Source organism: Patagioenas fasciata, chromosome 19 (genome assembly GCF_037038585.1).
Source record: "Patagioenas fasciata isolate bPatFas1 chromosome 19, bPatFas1.hap1, whole genome shotgun sequence".
NCBI lineage: Eukaryota > Metazoa > Chordata > Aves > Columbiformes > Columbidae > Patagioenas > Patagioenas fasciata.
Window position 1 is genome coordinate 8464862 of NC_092538.1, and position 21102 is coordinate 8485963.

The 21102-nt window shown below is 40.3% G+C and overlaps 2 protein-coding genes across 5 annotated transcripts in view; both read right to left on the reverse strand.

Annotated features, from left to right (window-relative positions):
• MYO1C (myosin IC) overlaps nucleotides 1-1209 on the reverse strand; it is a 52655-nt gene extending 51446 nt beyond the window's left edge. Inside the window, exon 1 of the mRNA XM_071817059.1 lies at nucleotides 996-1209. Within this exon, the coding sequence (XP_071673160.1) occupies nucleotides 996-1070 (75 nt within the window). The 5' untranslated portion in view covers nucleotides 1071-1209. The remainder of the gene's footprint in view (nucleotides 1-995) is intronic.
• Nucleotides 1210-4291: 3082 nt separating this feature from the next.
• INPP5K (inositol polyphosphate-5-phosphatase K) lies at nucleotides 4292-21101 on the reverse strand. Of its 4 annotated transcripts, XM_071817109.1 has the most exons (14): nucleotides 20901-21101; nucleotides 18569-18891; nucleotides 18228-18335; nucleotides 17621-17729; nucleotides 15377-15493; nucleotides 14866-15038; nucleotides 14164-14275; nucleotides 13479-13588; nucleotides 12865-12891; nucleotides 10242-10434; nucleotides 9882-10019; nucleotides 9422-9505; nucleotides 8144-8248; nucleotides 4292-7092 (listed from the first exon to the last, which is right to left on the reverse strand). In XM_071817109.1, the coding sequence occupies exons 2-14, from the start codon at nucleotides 18841-18843 to the stop codon at nucleotides 6994-6996; spliced, it is 1650 nt and encodes a 549-aa protein (XP_071673210.1). In that variant the 5' UTR covers nucleotides 18844-18891; nucleotides 20901-21101; the 3' UTR covers nucleotides 4292-6993. The 4 variants fall into 4 exon arrangements, with proteins under 4 accessions (XP_071673210.1, XP_071673211.1, XP_065709285.1 ...); XM_071817110.1 differs by lacking the exon at nucleotides 12865-12891 and having other exon boundaries at nucleotides 20901-21099; XM_065853213.2 differs by lacking the exon at nucleotides 18569-18891 and having other exon boundaries at nucleotides 20901-21097.
• Between the last annotated feature and the right edge of the window lies 1 nt (nucleotide 21102).

The following is a 21102-nucleotide window of genomic DNA, read 5'->3' on the forward strand; positions in this document are numbered from 1 at the left end:
CACTAATTTTCAGATCGAGTTTCAGATTACTTACTAGAAAGACAATGCTAGGAAACTGGAGCAACATGCACAGATGTGCACTTCAGAACACGATGGCTCTGCCCAGAGCAATCTGCTTCCAGAACTGAAGATATATTAAACAGTTTATAAGTACATATGACAGAGAGAGATAAATTCAGAGTTACATTTAGGTACATCTAAGCATTAGGAGGATTTTCAAAAGCTTTTTACACAGTTCCTTCTCTTTAGACTCTTTTACTTAGCAAGTATACAAATGCAGTTAGAGAATATTCTGAAGCAAAGAATGGCCATTCCTTCCAAGTGCTGAAAACTGAAATTGTTCTAAGAGTATTGTGTCTTTTTGAACTATCTATATCTACCGTGTCAAACCAGAAATAATCAGCTCATGGATATTCCATTTGCTAAGATACAAACCCTGAATCCAGGTCAATAAAAGTCACAAGTTAACAGAATACCCAGTTCCTCTAGATATAAATAACAGTCCATTAATATGTTCCTCTACCACTGAATTTCTGATGCATGAACTTTCCTATAACATTCAGGGCATTAATCCAGCCACAACATGGGCAATCAGTATTGAAGAAGTTCAAAATACTCTTTTCAAAGCTGTTTCTCTTCCGCTGTTGTTTGAAAGTAATTCCAGAATTTGGACAGAATGAATATGGCTGGGCCAATACAGCAACTTGGTGACATGCCAACTTGGGTACGCTGAAGTATTTCCACAGGAAATAGATTTCAATTATTTTCTAAAGTCCCAGTCACTTAATATTAACATTCATTGCTACTAATTTTATCCTAGCGAGAGAAAACTGTTCCCAACACAGCTACAGACACTTTGATGACCAACCTGTCTTGCAGAAGCCTCGTATTTTTGCACTAACATTTCTCAGTTCAGAACAATGGCCAACGAGTTGGTTATCATGTAACTAACACTACAAGAAGGAAAAAGAGAACAATAAAGAAAACAGGCTTACAGTCTTGCGTCCTCCATTGCGACTAACCACGCGGATGATTTCTCCCGTAGGAATACATTCAATGTGCAGTTCCATTTTTCCAAGGTAAATTAGTAAGTCTCTCCGTTCTTTACGGACAGTGCTGATTTCAAAGCACAGTGGCAGAATTCCCTGAGTAGTCTGGGAGAAGACCTGGGCTAATTGCAGTCTTTGGTTCAAAGCCCTGCTGTGAGAGGAAGAGATGAACCTCTGTATTTATACTAAGTGTAGATGTGAGCTGAAACAACAATTAAGTTCAAGACTAGTTTCCACTAGTTACAATGTGTCAAGACAGTTCCAAGAAGCCTGAATTTATGTTCGTGTTTATGGCCACAAACTTTGTTGATGTTCCATTTCAGTCCCAGCGGACTTAGAAAAGTCAAGTCACTGCGGATGCTGTTCCATAGGTATTAGCACGAAACAATCACACAGCAGACTTGACAAATCTACCAAGAGATTTTACGTAGAAAAGATTCTTCAGCTTCACCTCCAAGACACTTGGTTTTGAGATAGAGCACCAGAAAATACTGATTGCTCCCATGGTAACTACAGGAAGTTCTTCAAATTGCTGCAGAAGTAAATCATTATTAATTGAAGGCTTAAGCAGTTAACTAATCATGAAAAAGGAAATTAACTTGCACGTTACTGCACAAAAAATCCTGCTGTGAATTTGAAAATAATAACAACACTGGTTTAAGTGCAATTACAGAGCTTTGCTACAGTCATGGGATCCATTACTGCAATATCTAGACCTACCACCCCCAGCAGACGCAGGATCCTGCCAATGACTGGGGAAAAAAAGATCAGTCTACATCTCAGGTATTTTTAGACTTCCTTCTATCTTCTTGGAATAGCCAAATTTGAATTTTCAACTCTACTACAAACTAATCCAGATGATACTACTTGTCAAAAAACCTACCTAGATGTTAAGATTAACAAGCAGCTGGCAATTCAAGAGCAGATACAGAGAACATCATTCTGTTCAGTAAAAGAAAAGAAATGGCCTGTCACTGTTCTGTGTTTTGTATCTGGAATTATTCTTGCACTTCCCTTAACTGTTACATACAAGATTGTTCCAGTCCAACAATCGTTTCCTTTGACCACTGAATTCCCAATTTAAGATTCTACCGAAAAAGAGATTTTATCACATTCAGAAAAACCGTCATTGTCACTTCCCCAAACAAAACCACCCTGCTCAGAATACGGAGCAATACCTAGCCTGTCTTACGTAGAGAAATTACAAAGATTAGTAGTCTAAAACACAAGGGCTGTATAACTAGAATAATATAGAATAACTAGAATTCTGTGACACATACCAGAATTATGTACAAAAAAACTTCTGAAAATGGGCTACAAGTAAGTGAGAACAAGAATAAAAACAAGAAAAGGCTAAAGAAAGCAGAAAGAGGCTGAAGAAAAAAATATATGAGAACAAAATAGAAGAGGGAAGAGAGGAACATAGTGTGGGCTCTCCCAAGACCAAGCAGTATGCTGCAAAATCACAGCTACAATAAAGCTTGTATTTGATAAACAGTGCTGAAACATTCCCTGCTCGGCTGATGTCTGTGTTTGATAACTGTCAGTTTCAAACAAAGTACGGTTAACAGGTTCAAATGTTTGCTATTGTATTTTTCTTCTTTCTGCGGTGCTAGTAAATTCTCGTTTTCTGAATTTTTCCCGCACCTCTGCATTTCCTCTCACCAGTTTGCATTCCCAGATCTCATACTTCCCCACTTCACAGTTTTCTTTTAGTGAAAAGGAATCCTTGGATCCTTCCAACCTGTGCTTCAAATCCTCCCACACAGGTTCTTTCCAGATTGCACATATGAGATGTTATTTTCATTGCAGAGACCTTGTAAGGGGAAGATGGCAGTTCCGCTCTAATACAAGAGGTGGGATGTACACACACAGATACATGACTTTTCTTAAGTTGAAGCTTAATGGTCAGTTCCCAGAGTAACTCAACGTGTACGCCATGGATCCATCGGGTGGTGAGTGCTGCTGCCTTGGCTGAACACAAATAACAGTTTACACTGCACTACCAGGTACTACACAGCTCTAATGTTTGAGCTTGTGCCTGAAAAGAGAGTTAAAGATCAAAGAGAACAAGCTGTCCATGTTGACGCCTCCAAAAATCTTTTTCTCCGTTCTCTTTCAGGATTGGCATAAAGAAAAATCAGGTGTAAGGTAACTAGGATATTATCTGCTTAACGCATGAGTTATAACGCTAAATAACAGTGGTATTCATGTGGATGAGTACCAGGAACTTTCTGTGAGCTCAGTATCTTGCTATTGCAAAAGAAATTGCTTCATTTCAATCACTTTTGAATAGTGAATCCCTATATCCAAGGTCAGAAAGGGCCATTGGAAATATTCCTGTCAGTAATGCAGAGTTCTCAAAAAAGGTATCGTTTCCTCTCTCAAGGAAAACCTAAATCAAGCCTTGTTCAACTGGCCTTTCCACTGCAGTATATTAATTAAGACAAGTTCATCTAAGTGTCACTTAGTGTCCAAGAGCAGAGAAGGAAGTAGTGGTAGTAGAAACAATAGTCTTTATCAGAACGTATTTTTAGGGTCTAACAAACACGCAAGACATCTTAGAAATATTTCCTGTTTACACAGAGCTGTACTATCTGTGTGCAACGATACCCTGCACATCCTGAGGTTAGCTAGGAATCAGAAATATATGGAAATTAAATAAGACTATACTGGACAAGATTCCTTGGTGGACATATTTCCTACTTTAAAATAAATTCTCTAATAGCAGGGAATTATGAAAAGTTGCCGTTCGATGGAAATTCTTTGATAGCAAATTTATATTAAAACATACGAAATTTATAATACAAAACATAATGTAGCAGATCTTTCACAAAGACAAAATAAGACACCTCAATTCACACTGTGGAAAAAATGAAATTAGAAGAACCTATTCTTAAAAATTAAGAAAGCAATTTAAGTGGCTTGAGCATTTTTACAAGGAAAATGTCAAAACGTCCTCAATGGGGGAGAGGGGACAGAAAATCCAAACCGGAAGTCCATTTAATACTGGATTCATTTAAATAGAAGAAAAAAATAACTAAGCCTGCTTTGTCCAAAAGAAAAATAGTATTTGTCCTTGACCTTTTTTGCTGTTCAAAGCCCTATTGCATATGTTATCACTGACATATTTCTGTTCTGTGCATTCAACATGACCAGTTTCTTGGAGAAAGGTTACTATGTACAAAGTCATCCTTCCCACCCAAACCAACGTCTTTGTTGTCAAATTAACAGAAGCCATGTAGAACACTTCACTGCCAGGATTTATTTTAGTGGTACATGAAAAGAAAACACATAAGTATAAAAACATTTCCAGTGATTATAACATCCAATTAAAGGTGTTTTAAGAAAGATAAATTTCATCAGAAATTGCATCAAGTCAAAGAAGAGTCTGAAAAGCTACCATAGGTAACAGTAGTAAACAAAAGTGCTACTGTGTGCATAATACTTAAGCGTACAGTTCTGTGCAGCATCCTACTAACACACCAGCAGATTTGATCACAGCTGCTGTGGGCGTTTTCAGTGAAGTCCTTGGTTCAAAGGATTAGTTTACAAAATGCAGCTTCTATGTCCAGTGATTGAGAGGGTTTATCAGCTCACACACATTAAGGATCTTGAGTTTCTTGCCCATGTAAAGCGGCTGTATGGCTCCCCCTCTGAGCTGCTCATGAACAGCAGATGCACCCTGATTAGAAGAAACTGGATCTTGGTCCACAATAAATCGCCAGCTGTGGTCTGGAATTCAAAGGCCACTGTTCTTTGAGCTCCCCACGGAATCTCCCCGCATGGAGTATGGTAATAGCTACACAAGTAAAATCAGAAACCAAGTACAACTCAAGAACTGCAAGCTCTTTGCAATGCAGTACGGATTTGTCTGATGCCCGAATTGCCAGCAAAAGTCACCTATCTGAAAGATTTAGTGCAAAACAAATTCTGTAAGACTAATACAAATGTGAAAAATGTCTCTAATACTGTTCCAAATGTAATAGGAATGTACAAACTGTAAACCTCGAGGCAGTTTTAATCCATGCAATGAACACTGTGTCCTCCGAACCTGCCCTCGCTACTTAAAACTGGAAACAGTTCACAACACCAAAATCAGCTGAGATGCAACTAAATAAACTCTACAGAGGCTAAGTGTTCTTAAACCCCACATGGCAACTATCTAACCAGTTAACCTATGTTATCATTTCCACAGTATACAAAGATGCCTGGACCCCAGAAGATTTTATACAGTGACTGATATAAGCAAATAACTGCCAAACAAATGACATATCAAGGTGTTAATTTTCTATCTCAAAAGAATCCTGAAAAAACTAAGGCTTTGAGAAAAAGAGCAAAAAAGAAGCTATTCAGATCTGAAGCGATATTCCAGCATAAACACACCAACATCCTTTGCTTTGCTCTTCCACCTAAATCACATTTTCTCTTTTCCATCTATGACCAACATGCCAGCGATGAGTAACTAACTTTACTTACCACACACAATAGGGAGCTCACAGCTGTGAGCATGGGAGACTTACGACTGCGCTTTTCTGGCACTGCAGTCTGGGATTCTGAGGAATGCTGGTGCCTCTTCCCATCTTTTCCAAACATCTCCTTTCCTCAAGAAACAAAACCATTTCTGAAGCTAACTGCCTTTCAGGTTTTTCAAGGTACATAATGTTCCTTTTATCCTATCTCCACCCTCAAGTGCACAGGATACATTGAGGTCTAAGCACCTCTAGAAAACCAGAAATTCTGCTGACCAATTGCTATAAATGGAAGAGATTTACAATTTTGATAGCACAACTTCTGCCATAAGAAAGAATCTGTTGCACTGAAATTCCCCATTTATAATACATATCATCTCTGTATTAAGTGTAGCAATTATGTGACAGGATGGTATCAGGGAAGTACTTAAATTTGAGTTTAGCTTTTCAAATTCAATACAACAGAAAGCAATCTGGATTAGTACCATGATCATTAGCTCATTTTCAACAAGTGCTTCATGAACCATGGTCTGCTCACCTATGCTACAGCATTTCTCAAATTAAGCAATTTCTTTCAGAAATTGTGGGATGCTCATTAACTCTGAGCCAGGGACTACTATACAAGTGTTTTTATTTTACCTTTTTTAAGGTCAGAGGGAGAAACACAACAGGTACACTGCTAAACTGTTTTATAAAAGAAGAATAAATTTTAAAAATCAGGAAAAATGTGGTTTAATAAATGTATCTCAATCTGGAAAAGTCAGAAAAGGAAAATCCTCCAAATGGTTATCAGCAGGGCATGAAGAAAAGGGTCTACTACCAAAGGAAAATATACATGCTCCTAAGATTTTGTTTTAATGTGACTTGTTGCCACATGTGTTTTCCAAAAGGTAATCAGGTTCTTAGGGACATGGTTTAGTGCCAGAGTCAGGTTAATGACTGGACTCAATGATCTTGAGGGTCTCTTCCAACCAAAATGATTCTATGATTTGAAAATCAAATACAATTTTAAACCAGGATAAATAGCTATATCTAATAAATATTTTTTAAAATAACTTCATTTAAACTCAAAATTTGGAAATCAGTGACTAAGTGGCTACAGTATAGTAAATATAGTATTGTAAATAAAATATCCTCTACAAAAAAAAGAAGCAATCTAAAAATCTATTACAGATCGCAGCTTATGTTAAATCATTGGATTAGAAATGTCTATCACCTTAAAACGTACACCATTCATTAAATGCTATTTTTACAGTTCTCATCCAGTGCAAGAGAGTTTCTCTCTCCATAAGAATAAAAATATCTGTTTCCACAATAAATTATCTTCTATGAGCTTACAAGGTTTCTGAACAATCCTACCTGTCTTACTTGCACTGTCTTACTCCATCTTCTAAGAGCAAGAGCTTATAATCACTAAGACATAAAGGATCATCTGACTCCTGACTTAGGACCACTAAATGCCCTTTCTGCATTCAGAACTCATTATGTGATTCCAGATTGTCAGGTGTCTGCATCCAACTGTTGTCTTCCTGCGTTAGATCCTTTTCTATTAATGTTCTGTTAGGCTGAATCTAGAAAAAAGTAGTTTAAAAACAAATTAACACATTCAGAAACACTGTTGCTCTATACCATCAATACAACATTATATAAAGATGTCTTACATACTTGGTAGAAACTGAAAAAATTAGAAGTGATGCAACTATGCAGCAATTAGGAACTAAAAAAAACTAGTAAAAAACCACTGAACTCATATGAAAACATTAACTGTCATGCAAAACATATGATGTGTTGTATCCACATAGAACTGACAACCATCCTGCAGAGTTTGTAGTGAATATTAAGCTCAGAGACAACAGAAATACTGGACTCTGCAGTTTCTCACCAGGAAAAATATCTACAGTATCACTGAGATATACCAGCCAGCCCAGTAACTTTCATTAAGTGTATCCCCTAAGGTAACAGAGTTTCACAGTCTTCTAAAACCTTTTCATCCAACAACAATGGAGAGCTTCCATTTCAATCATTCTGTAACATATTAGCACAGCCATGACAGCATGGAAAATTACACACAAACAAAATTATTTTGGCAAAAAGTGCTTGTTTAGAAGAAGCAATGCTCGGTCACTTCAGCTGGCCTGTGCGGGTTAAGTCACCCTTTCAGAAATCAGGCAAAGAAGCCTGTTAAACAAATAACTTGAGTTCCAGCTGTCTTGTCTTTCCCAAATTCAAATGGCTAAGTATACAGGAAGCACTTCTGTGCAGATCCACTACAGAATAAAGCACAAAGAACTCACAATCTGTCAGAAACTTGGCAGCATTTGAGTTCTCATCTTTACAGAAACTAGGGACCTAACTGACAGAGCCTGACGTTCCAAAAATGAAAGCTGAGAGAGATAAACCTGTCTTATTTCATTACAACATGTTGCAAAAGTAGCTACTCAGAGTCTTTTAGCATATCAGCAAATTATTTTACGGGATGTTAGCCAGAACGTATCCTTTTTGCAATTGCTTCTGCGGCCACTTGCCCCAGGATTAACACAGCTGCACACACATTCAGATGCATATGAAAACTAAAGAAATAAAAATCACATAAACATAAATCAAAGCTTCCAAATACATTACCTGAAAAGGCTGGCTGATACCAACTATTGACTGCAAATTTTTGCTGTAATAACAAAGCAAAAATTCTCCTCCCATATCAGGTATTTCTGCAGCACTGATGTAAACCTGTCAGCAAAAACAAGAATAGGCAATGGGCAATTTCCTGGCTGGTATTTAGCCTTAGATGGAGTTTACCACGCGCTTTGGGCTGCATTACCAAGCAACCTGACTCTGAGAAGCCCCTGGCCCAGCGCACCGGGGGGCCGCTACCAGCCTCACACCATCCTGGGACATCACCATGACGCTCCCCAGCCTGGTGCACCCAACAGGCTACTACCCACTGCTGATCTTCCAGACAGATGGGGAGGAAGCTGCATCCCGCAGTCTGAGGGGAGTGAAAAAGATTTCAAGGCCTTGGGACGGATGGTAAAAGAGTCTGGGGCTCAAGTGATTTTCTCTTCCCTCCTTCCAGTTTTGGGTGATGATATGGGAGGGAATAGAAAAATTCAGTCTGTAAACAATTGGCTACAGGACTGGTGCTACAGGCAGGGCTTTGGGTTCTTCGATAATGGCTGGTTTTACAAGACACCAGTCCAAACAGTGATATTGTGGGAAAGGTTTATCTCGCAGGGGCAAAAGGATCCTGGGAGAGGAATTAGCAGGGCTCATTTGGAGAGCTTTAAACTAGACTCGAAGGGGGTCGGGGTTGTAGCTGGGCTTGCATCAGCAGGGCATCACTCCAGAGTTCATGAATGCTGGGAGGCCTCCCATACCCCTGGGGTGAAATCGGTGTGCTCGGCTCGCTCTCTGAAATGCCTGCACACCAACGCATGCAGCACGCGGAATAAGCAGGAGGAGTTAGAAACCTGTGTTAGGGCAGGAGATTATGACCTAGTGGCAATTACGGAGACATGGTGGGACAGCACACATGACTGGAATGTGGTCATGGATGGCTATGTCCTTTTCAGGAAAGACAGGCCAGCCAGGCCTGGCGGTGGAGTTGCTCTTTATGTGTGAGAGCAACTACAATCTATTGAGTATTGTCCAGGCATGGATGAGGAGCAAGTTGAGAGTCTGTGGGTGAAAATTAAGGGGCAGGCTGGCAAGGGCTGGCAAGCCACTCCTCCCAGTTTCGTGTCATCAGTAAACTTGCTGATAGTACACTCTATTCCCTCTTCCAAATCATTGATGAATATATTGAATAATATAGGCCCCCGTACTGACCCTTGAGGCACTGCACTAGATACAGGCCTCCAACTGGACTCCACCCCAGATTAGAAAGAAATATAATTGGCTTACTTGTTTACTGTCTTCATTAGAAGAAATTTCATCATCTTCTACCCAAGCATACGTAACATAGTCATTCACATGCCTGAAAGCCACCTGCAAAGACAGACACAAACTATCAGCCTTCTGAAGGAAACAAAAATCATACTACATGGAAAACTGAAAGTTGTGAGAGAGATGTTTACTACTTCACTGAAGTAACTAAAACACTTCATTTTTACGATCAAAACATTGTGGGGGCAAGCACAAATAATTTGATTTAATTTTTTTTTAATTTAAAGAGCTCAAAACCGCTCGCGTGCTACGCAACCAAACTGTCAGCAGCAGAAAGTAATGTGGGGCAAGGATACACAACTATTTCAAAGAGTTTTGCACCAGCAAGAATCATGATGTCCTATGGCAGAAGACTATCAGCTACCCCTCCAGTCATATTCACCATCTTTGTTAAAGAGCCTCGATGCAGTAATGTTACCTTGAAGAGGCCAATCCAGTCCCAAGCGCTGCTTTGGAATTCAGGCACTGCAGAATAGCTGATTAGAACATCATGTTCCGCGCTCCACTCACCCTCCGGATGCAGCGTGACCAAAGGATCTGACACAAGAGGCTTCAACTAGGCAAAACACCAGAATTTAAAGTCAAGGCTGCCATTCTTTCATTTATTCTTTCCAAGTTATTCTCTGCCACACCTACTGTATGACTTTTAACTGTAAGGAAATAACATGAAAGCAATTTGCTGCCTTCACTATAAACTGAATGAAACACAAGGGTTATGACTTTCTGTAAAGCAAGACTTATTAAAACAAACTTTTTCTTAACATAACTGGGACAGCACCTCAAGCCCAAAAGTTCCTGTAACAGGTTTGTGATCACTGATGCCATAGCTCATGTGACTGATATAGTTATTCAAAGTAACAGAAATCGTCTGTTCTTCTTCAGAGAATTCGCCTTCTTTTGCTGCATGCTTGCAGAGATTTTTCACCCTCCAAAGAATTCTATCAGTCCACGCTGGCTTTCTTTTCTTCTCACTGCAAAAGTGTAAGATAGAAGTGAAATGAGAAGAAAAACAGTTGCCAAAAGCTACGAATAGTGTGCAAAATCTACTCAAAGTTGAAAGACTGTCAGATACATATTAGTAGAAGAAGGTGATCACATCCAAGCTTCATTTTACAACTCTGTTCAATATGCTTTACAACCAAGGTTTCCTTAATTCGAACTCAACTCCATTTACCACAAATAAGTTTCACAGGTTTCTGCAAGAGGAGTAAAATGAAGGGGAGTAGGGAATTTCAATGGGTTAGTTGGCTTCATACAGGAAATGATACTTTCTCCTAAAACATTCCATAAAAACATGCAAGAACACTGAGATAATACAGCAACTGCCCTAAACATCAAATGTATAGTTATTCTGAGAAAAGGGGCACAAAGTTAAGCAAGATGTAGGAAAAATTCCATAATCAAGAAAGCTGTGCCTGCAACTGTGCTGAACATCAAACTGTCATCAGATTTCAGAGTTTCCTTTTATACCATAGCCATAACAACAGAAGACAAGAGCCTTTTGTAGTTCTCTCTGTAGCGGAAGGAAGACTTAAGAGCAACAGTCTGCCACAGCATCCTTACAGCTAAACTGAGGGAGTGTGGTCTGGATGACCAGGTAGTGAGGTGGACTGCAAACTCGCTGAAGGGAAGAAGCCAGAGAGTCGTGGTCAATGGGGCAGAGTCCAGTTGGAGGCCTGGATCTAGTGCAGTGCCTCAGGGGTCAGTACTGGGGCCTATATTATTCAATATATTCATCAATGATTTGGATGAGGGAATAGAGTGCACTATCAGCAAGTTTGCTGATGACACCAAGCTGGGAGGAGTGGCTGACACTGGAAGCTGTGCTGCCATCCAGAGACCTGGACAGGCTAGAGAGTTGGGCAGGGAAAAATGTGGGTAGGAACAACCCCAGGTTCCAGTATAAGTTGGGGAATGACCTATTAGAGAGCAGCGTAGGGGAAAGGGACCTGGGGTCCTGGTGGACAGCAGGATGACCATGAGCCAGCACTGGGCCCTTGTGGCCAGGAAGGCCAATGGTACCTGGGGTGGATTAGAAGGGGGGTGGTCAGTAGGTCCAGAGAGGTTCTCCTGCCCCTCTACTCTGCCCTGGTGAGACCACATCTGGAATATTGTGTCCAGTTCTGGGCTCCTCAGTTCCAGAAGGACAGGGAACTGCTGGAGAGAGTCCAGTACAGGGCAACAAAGATGATGGAGTTGAGCATCTCCCTTATGAGGAAAGGCTGAGGGAGCAAGAAACTTCTTCTCAGTAATGGTGACAGACACTGGACCAGGCTGTCCAGGGAGGTTGTGGAGTATCCTACTCTGGAGACATTCAAAACCCACCTGGACACCTTCCTGTGTAACCTCATCTAGGTGTTCCTGCTCCAGCAGGGGGATTGGACTGGATGAGCTTTTGAGGTCCCTTCCAATCCCTAACATTCTGTGATTCTGTGTAACTCTCTGTATGGATGTATTCGTTCAGATTGAAATGGAGAAAAGATCATACCCTATGGAAGAGGAATTAGAATGGACTGGATTGAATTATAAAAGTTAATGAGCAGGATGTGTAAGGAACACTGTCAGTTTAATAAATTTGATTATCAAAATCATCATAAACTGGAAATGCCATTTAGTTCAATATTCAAGGTACTTTTGGTTTACCCTTTCCCATATCCAAGTCTGATGCATCTTTAATAAGGTGGAAAGATTTTAAATGACTAAAGGGCTGTATCCCACTTACTCCAGTAATTATATAAACCGACAGAAATCTTTATGAGCTGCCATATGCCTGCTCTGCTGTGCAAGAAAATACCAAAAGAACAGCTTGAGTTAATACACTCACTATTTTAGAGAAAACGGCATATTAGATGGGAAACAAAACCTCAAAATCCACATTGAAAAAGTATCAGAGATAACAAAATACCACGTGCTTCATATAAAGCACACTTTTCAAGGGTGCTTGCCTTGAGGTCTACCAATCACCCTGCATTCAACCAAAATATTTCTGCTAGCTTTAACAGCAACAGAATGCACACAGTATGCATAAGCATACTTTTTGTCCTTTAAAGGAGCCAGTACAGACTATTAGGCTATGAACAATTCTTACAATGTCTAGGTTTGGATTATTATAAGTATTTTTTGTTAGCTGGGTTTATTGCTGGTCCCATTTTATGTCTTCACGCTCATTTAGGGAGAAAAATGTCTTTGGATACACATGCATAAACAAATGAATACGAAGTGCAACAGCAGAGCAGATAACACTACAGCTTTCAGACAGGTTTAGAAAATCCCTGAAGAAAATCAGCTGTCATCTGATTTTCAAATATTTCACAAAAATCAAATCAAAAGCTCAGCAAGGAGCATTGTTTTGATTCTGAAATATTTACAAATCTATGAAATCCAGAAAGTTTTCTTCTTACTTAAACCAAAACAGGGACTTCTGTTCTCTGGAAGTAAAGAAAAAGGTCAGTACAAAGGCCCTGTTTGGACAAGAACTTATCCATCTGTTAAAACATAAGACTAACACTTAACAACAAACTTTAGTATCAGATAAAAACTTTGGAAACTTAAGCTACTCCATTTTCAACATAAAATAATTCATAAAGACACATTTACATTTATTTTCAAATACCAGCAGTATCAATCAGAAGGCTTAAACAAAGAAGGAAAACAAAAATTGCAATTACTTTTTCCCTTTTGCTCATTTCTGGGAACCAATGGGCACTTCTAGTATTACAGAACAAAAAAAGAAGTGACTTAAATACGCTGGTTCATTCTGTTAATCTAGTCTTTCCAAAAAGAAAGCTGGGCTGTTTCACTACTTCCCCCATGCAGTCTGCAGACTGAGGCTTCTTCAGTCACAAATATTCATTTATTCAGATTTGACGAATGAATGAATCTAATAGAATAGTGCAACAGCCCCAGTTAACCAGTATATCCAGGAAATTCAGGTTTACTTACTAAAGTGATATTTAGTCAAGCACCACATTCACTCTAATATTCGATGTCTAAACTCCTCTTGTTATGCTTTTACCTTGTATCATATACATCTGAATAAAGGTCAAACTTGTAGGTGGGCTTAAACTGCAGAGGACCCTCTATGAATTCCCGAAGAAATGCTTCCTCCTTTTTTGCCATGTTTAACTGCAGAAATAAAACAATAACTTTTACAGATTATATTTAAAAATCAGAACACAAAGGGTAATTGGGAAAGGAGCTGAAAAGCCATCTTCGAGTAGAATTTCACATCTCAGTCAGTACAACATACTCGGAAAAGTAAATGCAGAAGTGCCTCTTTGTGATTGCCAGAAATCCTGACACGATCAGTTTAAAAGTTTTGTAGCAATTTACTCAAAACAAATTCCATAATAAGTTCCTCTTAAAAATAATTTTTGGGAGAAATAAAAAGGAGGAGAAATTACAGCACAGAACAATTTACAAGCCATGAAGCTCAAAGAAATCTTCAGTCAAACATGGGAATTGCAAATGAGTAAGAAACTAAACAAAAGCAGAAAATGTTGGCAATTATGTAGGGCTTATAACTGAGAAGTGAGAGACTGAACAGCTGGATCTGCTCTTCATGACTACTCTGCACTTGTGTTCTTTAACAGGAATTAGAAACTCAAGAGGTAATGGTAACTACTGTTGTACTTGTATGCATTAAAAACAAAACAAACCAACCAAATAAAAAAAACCCCAAACAGATTAAGACAACATACCTGGTCCTTTTCCCACAAGAGATTGTAACGTTTGTTATTTATTGATTCTCGGACAAAATGAATGCCATAATCTGCTATTCGGAAATTTAGATCTCCAAACCAGAAGAGAACACTTAAAAAAAAAAAAAAAAAAAAGGACTTGAAATAGTAAATTAAGTCCCTTGCATTCTTATGTTTGCTCATTACTGCCTGGGTATTAAGTTATCCTGAGTCTCCTAATGACTTACATCTCTATTACAGACAGATCTAAAATTAAACTTTAACAGTAGGTAAAATAATTGGCAAAATTCATGACCTATGCACCAATTGGTTACATGAATCCACTAACTCAGAGCTCTGGTTTAGTGCCTTAGCAAAGCAGGGATACATATTGGGTGTTCTATCAATGTTTTTTTCAACCCATATTTAGACTTCAGCACATGAAAACAATGGAACATACAAATAATTACTTCAGAATTAAGGAACCAGAGCTGTGTAGTATGTATGCTAACAAATTTAACGTAATTTAAGACTGGAAGAGAACAGTCTTGCAAAATAGACCTCTATCTTTCAGGTTATCTTTTTCTCCCAGGATTCTGGGTCAAGGGTGAAAAGAGATTTAAAATAAAAACAACGGATGAAAACACCAAAACTCTTCAGTGCATGACTTTACCATATAACAGATAAACACAATACAGACAGAATAGGGTCTGAACAACTCACTCATGATCCAAGGTACTTGGAATATTCTCTCCTTCAAACTGCATTTCCAGAATTTTCTCAAAGTCATCCACTCGCTGTTCTGCGTTCTCCATGTGAGCAGGCAAGTGGCAGTTCATGAAACACATTGTATGACCATAGAGGGACAAGCGAACAGTGACTCCTCCTTTGTTCCCCTGGTACCAAAGATTAACAACATTTACTAAAGTTACATTTCAAGTCAACACCTGCAAATGTAACTATTACCACCACCTAGAAATTTTAAATATTGCTGTTTAGATTTAAATGAATACAATTTCTTCCTATGTAAGCTGTTGTATAGCAGTTAATAAGCTGGCAAAATTATGGTCTGTGCTGCACGCTTGCATGCAAGGTTCAAACAAGTGAATCTCACTGTCCTTTTATTAATTTTTAAGTAAACCATATATCCTCTCTCCCACCATGAAACCACTAAGAGGCACCCACCACCCAGGCAGAAGTAACCAGGGCGATCAAGTCTCAGATCCTTCCTTACCCAGTATCCACAGAGGCCTGTGCGCGTGTACTGGGTGTGAATGTCCCGTATGAAGGGAATGTGGACGTGCTTCACAAAGATCAGCAGCAGCAACCCCTGCATGCGAACAGACGAGAGCTGGAAAAGAGACGAAAGACAGAATGGTCACTGCCTGTGTTGATTTTGACCTGGCCTGACAGTCTCTTCTTATTACTAGAGCTAATCAAGTCCTGCTGAAAACCATTAGGTGGCAGCATCCATTCATTAGCTTGTCCAAAGTGCCACATTTATAAATTAGAATTCAAAATCAACCATGCATACCACTAGGAATTCTTTCTGTCTGTATACAGGGCCTGAATGTCAGCCCACAGACAGATTTTGAATGTTTATCAGCAATAACTTACACTAGAATGAACGATGTTTTTTTCTTCCTTTTTATAATTCCCAATGGGTCCTCTGTTTTATTTAATTACAGTTAAAGGAATGCCACAACTACTGAGTCTGATTAGCATAAAGATACTGCAATCCTTGCAAAAAAACCACCCTGAAATAATGCTTGATTTGAAAAAACAATACACCACTCAAAAGGCTTGTAATATCTCTTTAACAGAGAAATTCAGGATATCCTTCAATGTTTATTGTTTGCATTATTAAAATAGTTAGTACTTTAGCTGATCTTATGCTCCAAATACTACCAAAATATCTTGTAATTTAAGCTACTATACAATGTTCTAGGTGTCCAATCAAAAATCAAGTCTTCAGGAAAGCACATCACAGAATCACAGAACGTCAGGGATTGGAAGGGACCTCAAAAGCTCATCCAGTCCAATCCCCCTGCCAGAGCAGGAACACCCAGCTGAGGTTACACAGGAAGGTGTCCAGGCGGGTTTGAATGTCTGCAGAGAAGGAGACTCCACAACCCCCCTGGGCAGCCTGGTCCAGTGTCTGACACCCTTACTAAGAAGTTTCTTCTCACATTTAAGTGGAATCTTTTGTGTTCTAATTTGAACCCATGACCCTTGTCCTATCATTGGTTGTCACCAAGAAGAGCCTGGCTCCATCCTCCTGACACTCACCCTTTAGATATCTGTAAACATTAATGAGGTCACCCTTCAGTCTCCTCTTCTCCAAGCTCAAGAGCCCCAGCTCCCTCAGCCTTTCCTCACACGGGAGATGCTCCACTCCCTTCAGCATCTTTGTTGCCTTGCACTGGACTCTCTCCAGCAGTTCCCTGTCCTTCTGGAACTGAGGGGCCCAGAACTGGACACAATATTCCAGATGTGGTCTCACCAGGGCAGAGTAGAGGGGAAGGAGAATCACTCTGACCTACTGATCACCCCCCTTTTAATCCACCCCAGGATGCCATTGGCCTTCCTGGCCACAAGGGCCCAGTGCTGGCTCATGGTCATCCAGGTCCTTTCCCCTACGCTGCTCTCTAACAGGTCATTCCCCAAGTTACACTGGAACCTGGGGTTGTTCCTACCCAGATGCAAGATTCTACACTTGCCCTTGTTATATTTCATTACATTTTTCCCTGCCCAACTCTCCAGCCTGTCCAGGTCTCACTGGATGGCAGCACAGTGTTCTGGTGTGTCAGCCACTCCTCCCAGCTTGGTGTCATCAGCTCTATTCCCTCATCCAAATCATTGATGAATATATTGAATAATATAGGCCCCAGAACTGACCCCTGAGGCACTGCACTAGATCCAGGCCTCCAACTGGACTCTGCTCCATTGACCACGACTCTCTGGCTTCTTCCCTTCAGCCAGTTCGCAGTTCACTTCACTATCCGGTCATCCAGACCGCTCTCCCTCAGTTTAGCTATAAGGATGCTCACCTACCTCCTCTTCAAGATCCAGGGCCTCAAACCTATTACAGAGGGGCACCTGGCGAAGCAAAGTAGGCAGGGAGGGGGGTTGCCCACGGCCCGAACTGGAACTAGCTTCCAACCCTCGTCATCTTTTCTGTCCCCTACCTCTGCCCGACAGCGACAGGGCAGGGGCTGTCTCAGGTCTTCTCCCACATATACCCATTAAAATCCTCTTTTACATATATGCAATTTATTTTCACCTGCAAACAAGTTGGTGGGGGAAAACCTTACCAAGCTTAATGAATATCATTGCCATCGTTTTGGATATTTCTAATGAAAGCGGGTACTTAGGCAGCCTATATTAGAAGCATCGCGATACAGTTGCAAATATTGCACAAAGCTGGGAAAGACATTTTCCTTCACTGCTGTAACACTTAAGACATGTAAACAATTACCTTGATATATCCCAAGGGAGCCAATACAGTCATGAAAAAAATGCTCCATGGATCATCAAACGCCAAGTCAGACAGAAAGTTTGTGATTCTGGAGTTCACCTCCTGTAAGCTGAATACATCAAGATTACTCACATTGTATGACTTGGTTTTGACAGAATTCATATAACCTTTTCAGAGCACAGACCACAACATCCTAATAAACCTCTCTCAGCATAAGTGGGAAATTTCTTGCCATTCTATTTCTGATTTACAAGCAGTTTAACCCATCCGCAGATCTAACACATCAATCACTGAGAAAAAGCAAAGTTAAAGGAGCTTAGATACACCTGATGAGAGAGTTTAAGACAATGTTAGACTCAAGATATGTTATGACAAATAACCTGACTGTCAGGTCTTTGAATTTCAAGAAAGTCTGGAAAACATGATAGCAGATTATTATTATGGCCGTTATGAAGACTCTAGTCTTCACCTTCTGTTAGCAATTATGTTAAACGACCTCCTAGGCAGTGACTCCCACAGCACAGTCCTCCGAAAACAGACAGAAAGTTGTTGAGACTTGGTGGTTTTGCAATTAACCTACAAATCAAGTTCTCTAATATATACTTACCCTATAACATACATGTCCATAATTGGTCCCACTGAATTGAGCTGAAGTAAACTACTGACATCAGGAGGTGGAGAAGCTGTGCCCACATTCCAGGTAACTATGTGTAGTCTACAAAGAAACAAAAATCACACAAAATCAACACTAAAGTTGAAATACGAAGAGGTAACCAACCCTAAGAGCATCTAATTTTGCCGCAGTATTCCTGCCTACAGAAAACAAAGATCTTCTGTCAGTTTCATTAATCAGAAATCTATTTATTAGCTAGCATTAAAAAAATCCCAAAAAACTAAAAAAAACCCCCACATGCATACACAAAACAAATCAACTACATGGAACAAAACCTGAATTCTTGCCACTTATCCTTCAGCTTTTTCCCCCAGATAAGGAAAGCTTCATCTAGAGTGCGAGACACTTCTTCATGAATCTCATCATCCGAGCTGATGTCCTCTACACAAGCCATGAGCTGGGCTACTCGTTGGCGGAGCTGCAAGCGGCCACTGGACCCTGTGCTGCTGAAACTTGCCGAACGGCTGCGGAAGTTGTGCAGGTTTTCTAAATCATTTAGGGAGATGGCTGCTGAATCTTGAAATGCATCTTCGCTACTGAAGGACGCCATTTGCTCAAAAGAAATAACTACACTCTGAAGGACCAGCCCATTAAAATCCTAAGTATAAAAGAAACAGATGGCTAAGGGTCTTCCAGATCAAGTTTTCACTGGTGTGAAACTCAGCATTGCTTCTAATGCCAAAGGACAAATGTAGGTGCAGCAACACTGAAAAAAACTGTAGCATTACCACCACGCTCATGGGATTGTTACAAAACCTGCAATTACATCCTACCTCACACAGTGAATTGTTTCTTCATAATAGATTTAACGTGGTTAATTCTATAAGCTCAAGATTTAAAAGAATTTATTGTTGATTTGAATCAATCATGTGCCTCCACCTGTGGGCTAGTAAAAATATAATCTCCAGCTCCCAAACATACAAATACACAGTTCTGACCAAAGCCAAGCAAAGCTACTGCAACATTTACATGCCACAGGACTTGTCTATTGGTTTTTTACAAGATGGAAATTTCAATATCAGAGCTTCTAAAAATGGGTTCACTTTATCACCAGTCTTGTTACACGTCAGACATACTTAAAATAGTAAGAGGTTAATTTTCAGTCTATCTTAAAGTCCTATAAGGACTCTATAAACAATGGCAGTTAAGTTGTGAATCCAAACACCCCCATTATCAGGGCCAATAAAATATGTGCTCAAGGTGACACACAAGGTGTGTGGAAGAGCTGGAAAGTGGTCTTGCATACCAGAGTAATTCAATGATCCATAATTTCTCTCATCAATAGCTTATCTTTGTAAGACCACACTGAAGTCAGCTAAAAGCTACTCTACAACAAATTTCTAGGAGGGAGGGAAAAAAAAAGAAAGGTATGCATGCTGCAGGTCTAATTTTGCCATCAGAGATGTGTCACTTGGGAATCCTCTCCAGTTACTAATTTCATAAGACAATTGTATGATTAAACAAAACTGAAACAATATTGAAGTCATCAGTCATTACTAACAAATTAAATTCCCCAAATACCCAGTATCCACACTACTAATAAACCAGGAAAGCCTGCAGTGACAGAATTGACACTAAAAGAAAAGATACTTGTAAAAATTAAGAACATCCTAGTAATTCAGTTTCACTGTAGGTTGTGGCTATGTCTGCAGGAAAAAAAACTTACTAATGAGGAATGTACATGCACCTGCCAAGCAAATAATCCACAGCACTGTGCAGCCCCAGAGGTTTACTGATGCTCCCGACATCCCCCAATGCCGCACAAGTGCTGTTCAGGGTAAGGAGCGGGGACCAGAGTGACATCAACTTCCATCTGATTTCACGAAGCCTTCACCAAAGAGAGGATTCTGCTCCAACTGTCTGTGAACTCTCAGTACCATCACAGTACAGTCGCAAGGGCATATTCTGCAAAAACATTCCTAAATACCACCAAACTACTAAAGACATTACTTAGTGTCACTGATTCCTAAAATGATTCAATAGCAGAGAATTTTATACTATTTATAACACTGCATTAAGACGACTTTTAAGATCTTTGAGCAAATGCTCACGTTTGGCCTTTTTCTAAATTTTCCTGTTATAGACAACTACTCAACCACCCTTTAAGTAAATTTCTCTAGTGAACCGAGCCCACAGGGTGTGACACTGCAATTTATTGCCACACAAGACACAACGTGAAGATGCAACGTCAAAAGGCAACACCAAAACACCGTAACAGCAGAAGCCAAACACTTATTTAAGTTTCTTCCTCCACCCGACAAGTGGGGAGTTTGAGGCACTAGACACATTAATAGCTAGCACAGTGGGTCTTGGCCTCATTAACCGTAAGTAGGTCTCTGGAAAGCCCCAAGGACCCAAACAATACTCAATAAGCCTCCCTGAAACGCCTCCAGTCCCGACGCTCGCAAATCAGAAAATCAGCTTTTCTTCTCTATTCCATACTACTACGTAACATCGCCAATTAGTATAACTCCCTGTTAATAAGCAGAAACACAAGTCGCGCTAATTCTGAGCTAATTACGTAACGCCTTAGCTACTTTTCTCCCCTCCTCACAAAAGCCGCCCTCAGACCCGCGCCTCACGCCGGAGCCGCCCCTGACCGCTCACCTCAGCTCCCTCACGTCCGGCTCCGCAGCCTCCATTTCCTCACCGCCGTCACCAGAGTTACAGTCAGGGACGGCGGAGGGGACAGTGACAAGAAGAGTGGAGGGGACAGCGCAGGCGACAGCTGAATCCCCGGCCCGCCGGGCCCAGCCCGCGGCCTCCTCCACTCCCCTCAGCCGCGACCCGCCCGCTGCCGGCAGCGCGT

Bases quoted from the DNA above. Each gene is read 5' to 3' on its own strand.
- INPP5K (XM_071817109.1), bottom strand. From the start codon at position 18,843: ATGGCGTCCTTCAGTAGCGAAGATGCATTTCAAGATTCAGCAGCCATC. The intron at 13,589-14,163 runs GTATGTTGTCTT...TTATTTCTGCAG, and splicing joins TCTTGTGGGAAAAGGACCAG to TTAAACATGGCAAAAAAGGA. The intron at 12,892-13,478 runs GTAAAAGCATAA...CTTTACTTCCAG, and splicing joins TCAGATGTATATGATACAAG to AGAACAGAAGTCCCTGTTTT.